The sequence below is a fragment of the Cynara cardunculus genome (genome assembly GCF_001531365.2).
Source record: "Cynara cardunculus var. scolymus isolate 2C chromosome LG 9, CcrdV1, whole genome shotgun sequence".
In the NCBI taxonomy this organism is placed as follows: domain Eukaryota; kingdom Viridiplantae; phylum Streptophyta; class Magnoliopsida; order Asterales; family Asteraceae; genus Cynara; species Cynara cardunculus.
The window spans coordinates 14,742,378-14,746,547 of record NC_037536.1 but is presented as its reverse complement, the minus strand read 5'-3'; the positions used below and the strand labels follow the sequence as shown (position 1 = coordinate 14,746,547).

Below are 4,170 nucleotides of genomic sequence, written 5' to 3'. Positions count from 1 at the left end.
ATATATATATATATATATATATAGTGAGGTTTAGGGAAAACTCCTCAAAAAAATGAAAAATTGAGGAACACCCTCATAACCATTTACATGGACGTTATACACATGTCCATACAAGTAATTGAAGATGTTTTATGGTTTCTATGCATGTGTGCATGTTAAGAACATGTGCATATCGGATAAATTACTTACAAACTACTTGTATGCACAAATGCATACTGTACAGATAAATGGTTACTAAGGTGTTCCTTAGTTTTTCATTTTCTTGTGGTTTTCCCCTAAACCTGATCCTATATATACAAACACACATGCACATATATTATATAAGTAGATGGTACTAAAAGCTATTCCACTACTAAATCAATCCAATTGAGTGGTTAGTTTTTGTTCCATTAGATTAATTGGTATAATAGCTGGGTGTTTTGATCATTATTCGTGGTTTTGTGGCAAATAACACACTTAACACCATTTTTGGCTAGAAAAGTGCGGTGATATAATGGGGTCCCATACAAGTAAAAGGATACAAGTATCAATGATACTAAAAATAGGCCAAAATCAAACGTTTTAGTCAGAGATCATTTTACCTTAACTTGAAGCCTCAGAAACTTCACATAGTCCACAATTTCATCAAGCATGGCAGCTCTATCTGTCTGCACAAAAATACAAAATATATATTCCTTAAAAAAAGGAATGACTGGACATTGCAACAGTAGAAACAGAAAGCATATATAATATATATATATATATATATATACATATACATATATATAGGCGAAGGATCGTGTGAGAAGGAGAGTTAAGGTGAGAAGCGTAAGAAGAGATCTGGACCCTTGATCACCCTTTAATCTCAAACCCACCCATGAATCGTACTTGATTCGGGGATTGACCCGGTGTATCTCGGTGCATCTCATCCTAATGTGCATCCAAGAGCGGAGATCCCTTCTTATGTTTCTGACCTTAATTCTCCTTCTCACCGGAACCCAACCCTATATGTGTGTATATATACAGGATCAAGGGAATATTCACCTTATTGACACTAGGAACCAGTTCTTGTAATGCTCTGATTCTCTCAGCTATTCTTTCACGGCGAAGCTGTTTCAGATGACATATTTTCAATGCTTGAAAGGATGGCACTTAGATTAAATTCAAAAAAACCTAAAAGAAGCAGTAACAAAAGAAGTCGAAATCAAATAAATATTCCCTCTCCCTTTGTCTCAAAATAAGTGTCACATTAGTATTTTAGTTTGTTAGAAAATAAGTGTCTACTTTCCAATTCTACCCTTAATTATGAGATCAAGAAATTAGTACTCCCTCTATTATTAAGGGTACACTTGTCATTTAGTTAATTAAAAAGTGTGATAATTACACATTTCCAAAACGGTGTGCCTTTTCATTGTGGACATTTATTTTCGTATGGAGTGAGTTCATGGAAAAGCAATACAGTGAAGAGTCAAACGAATAAGTTCTACCAATGAACACACTTTATGTTCATGATATGAAAATACCGCAATTCTTAAATTTTTATCAAGGATTTTATCTAATAAATACTAATCAACCCAAGATCACAACACAACTAATTGTTGGGACTTCCTAGTTCCTATTATATTTTAGTTTATAATTTCCAACTAATTTTGATCGTTCTTAGAGGCTGGCTCAAATCAGGTTTAGATTAAAGCATACATGAGAGGATTTGCAGGGTTATCTCATTTGTTAAGAGTCCTACATCTATTAGATTTGGCCATTTCTCCATAATATTTTCATTCTCTCTTTAAGGAGCTCTTTTGGAGAGTAATCCAATGGGGTTCCACATCATATGGTATCAAAGCCAAAGTCTACCACTCTAGGGTCTTGACATTTGGACAATCTGTACCATCTAGCCCCCGTTGGAGGGGTCGTGTTGGAATCCCACATCAGCTAGACTCGAACTCTTTTGGAGAGTAATCTAATGGGGTTTCGCTTTTGCATATTCTCACAGCCTTTCCCCCAACATGATATTACAAAAAGAGAACACATCAGACTTACCCTTTCAGCAATGCTGTGTGGGTCTGTGGCCTGCCCTCGCCTTGCTCTGACCCTTGTTGGACGGACAGTAGGTGGATTTGGTGTTGTTTGCACCGTGTTAGGCATTGGCTGGCCCTGAAACCCCTAAACAATCAAACAATTTTGTCATTGCATGTATGTGAACTAGCAGGCAGCATCATCCTAGAGAAAAAACCAAGTGGGAAGCTTGTGATCACTAAAATACACAAATAATCTACATATATTTCATTGATTCATTCCCAATAAAGAAATGTAAAGTAGATTATACGCGGCATGCTCAAACGAGAACCATAAATATTTTGAGAACCAACTATTTCATGTATTATTCATGATGAATATCATGGTACATATTCATCATGAACATTATTCATAATGAAAATGTGTCATGTTCATGATATTCATTATGTAACAATCATTAATATAGGGTTATTATTATAAATAGGGTGAAAATGAAAAATTGAGGAACACTTTAGGAACCATTCATCCGTACGGTATGCAATTTGTAAGTAATTTTTCCGGAATGCAGACGTGCATAGAAACAAGGAACTACCGTACAGATGATCGGTTATTAGTTTGTTCCTCGTATTTTTTTCATTTTTTTGGGGTTTCCCAAGAACCTCCCTTATTATAAATAATACATCAAATAGTTGGTACCAAGTTTTCCCCTGTAATAAAAACTGCATATGCAAGTCTTACATATAAAATACAAAATGAGCATTGATTCAAGGGAAGAAAAGTTTTCAATTGAAATCTAACTACGAAGTCAAATTATATGTCAAACATCTTGATTATAAAATTGAAAAGCCAAGATGAATAGCATTTTCTTGCTTTTCTTTGTTTTGTAATTTAATAGCCAAAATTTGGTACCCAAGAAAAAGATGACACAAACTGACAAAACCTGATGGATTCACATGCATATATTCCGGTAAAAGAAAGGACAACTTTTCAGATGATTCTATATGAATGGTAGGGGAAGCAGCTGATCGAACAAAATTTTCAAAAAATTTGATGCCAATTGACAACAACCATTTCAAAAAACACTTGAAAACCTTTTGAATTTGTATTGAAAAAGTGAGAAATTATATGCGTACAGGAAGAACAATGGCTTTTGCCTAGCGAAATTTACCGAAGAGGAAACTCTGCTATCAACGACGTCGTCACGAAACCTTTTACCACTTCCAGAAGCATCGTCCATCTTCAGAAACCCTCCTTTTCCATGCTCCAAACTCAACCCCAACGGAAAATGAAACCCTCCGCCACCTCCACCACCACCACCACCGCCAACTATTCCACTAGCTAGATGATGATGACCAGAGCCATCACCGGCGGAACTCAGCTGCAATATCATAGAGTTCGCAGCAGCAGCACTTCCACCCAAACTGCCTTCGTTTCCCGCCAAATTGGGATCGGTTGCACCTGCGGGATAAGCAGGGAACCCTAAGATTTGTTCAAAGAAATCGTCAGCAGAGCCGTCGGAAGGATTGCTATTAGCCATGATTACGAACAGTTCTAACTTCTAATCAACTTAGATCGATGACAGTGTGATGATATTCGAGCTAGGGTTTTCGAAGAACATCGATCAACAATTGCTTCAAAACCAAAAGTCTACATAAATTTGATTCCACAACGCAGCTCCGAGAGCTGAGAAGATGTATATTTATAGAGAGAGTGAGCTAGAAAAGCTTTTCTTCGTGATGATGTATTTACTGTGTGACTCTGTGTGTGTTAGTGTGTGAGAGAGAGTAGAGAGAGATAGACCCTTTTTCTTTCTTTCTTCTTCGTCTTTCTCCTGAGCTTGAAAAATAATGGAGGTCGGTTTAAAACGGTGCCTGTTTTTCCGTCTTATTTACGAATCTACCCTTTTTCAAAAATTACATAATTGGTCCATAAACTATTATCTTATTACATTTTTAGTCCTTAAAAGTTTGGATTAGTTTCTTAAATACATTAAGGGGGTGTTTGATTTGATGGAGCGCTTATGGAATTGGAGGGATGTGGATATGAAATATTTGATGTATTTGGTTTGTAGAATTTGGAATAAAATTGAATTTTATTTTTTATAAATATTTACAAAAATAAATTATAAATAACTATAAAAATAATTAATTAATTATTTTTTATTAACCTGGATAT

The 4,170-nt window shown here is 35.5% G+C and overlaps 1 protein-coding gene across 2 annotated transcripts in view; it reads right to left on the bottom strand.

Moving 5' to 3' along the window:
• Positions 1 to 3,778, bottom strand: part of LOC112518724 (transcription factor UNE12) — a 6,354-nt gene extending 2,576 nt beyond the window's left edge. Inside the window, exons 1-4 of one of the 2 annotated variants that reach the window (XM_025126520.1) lie at positions 3,164 to 3,778; positions 2,020 to 2,142; positions 1,024 to 1,089; positions 582 to 647 (exon numbers count right to left, since the gene is read on the bottom strand). In XM_025126520.1, the coding sequence (XP_024982288.1) occupies positions 582 to 647; positions 1,024 to 1,089; positions 2,020 to 2,142; positions 3,164 to 3,532 (624 nt within the window). In that variant the 5' untranslated portion in view covers positions 3,533 to 3,778. The remainder of the gene's footprint in view (positions 1 to 581; positions 648 to 1,023; positions 1,090 to 2,019; positions 2,143 to 3,163) is intronic. The other variant, XM_025126521.1, reaches the window with a different exon arrangement.
• Positions 3,779 to 4,170: the final 392 nt, after the last annotated feature.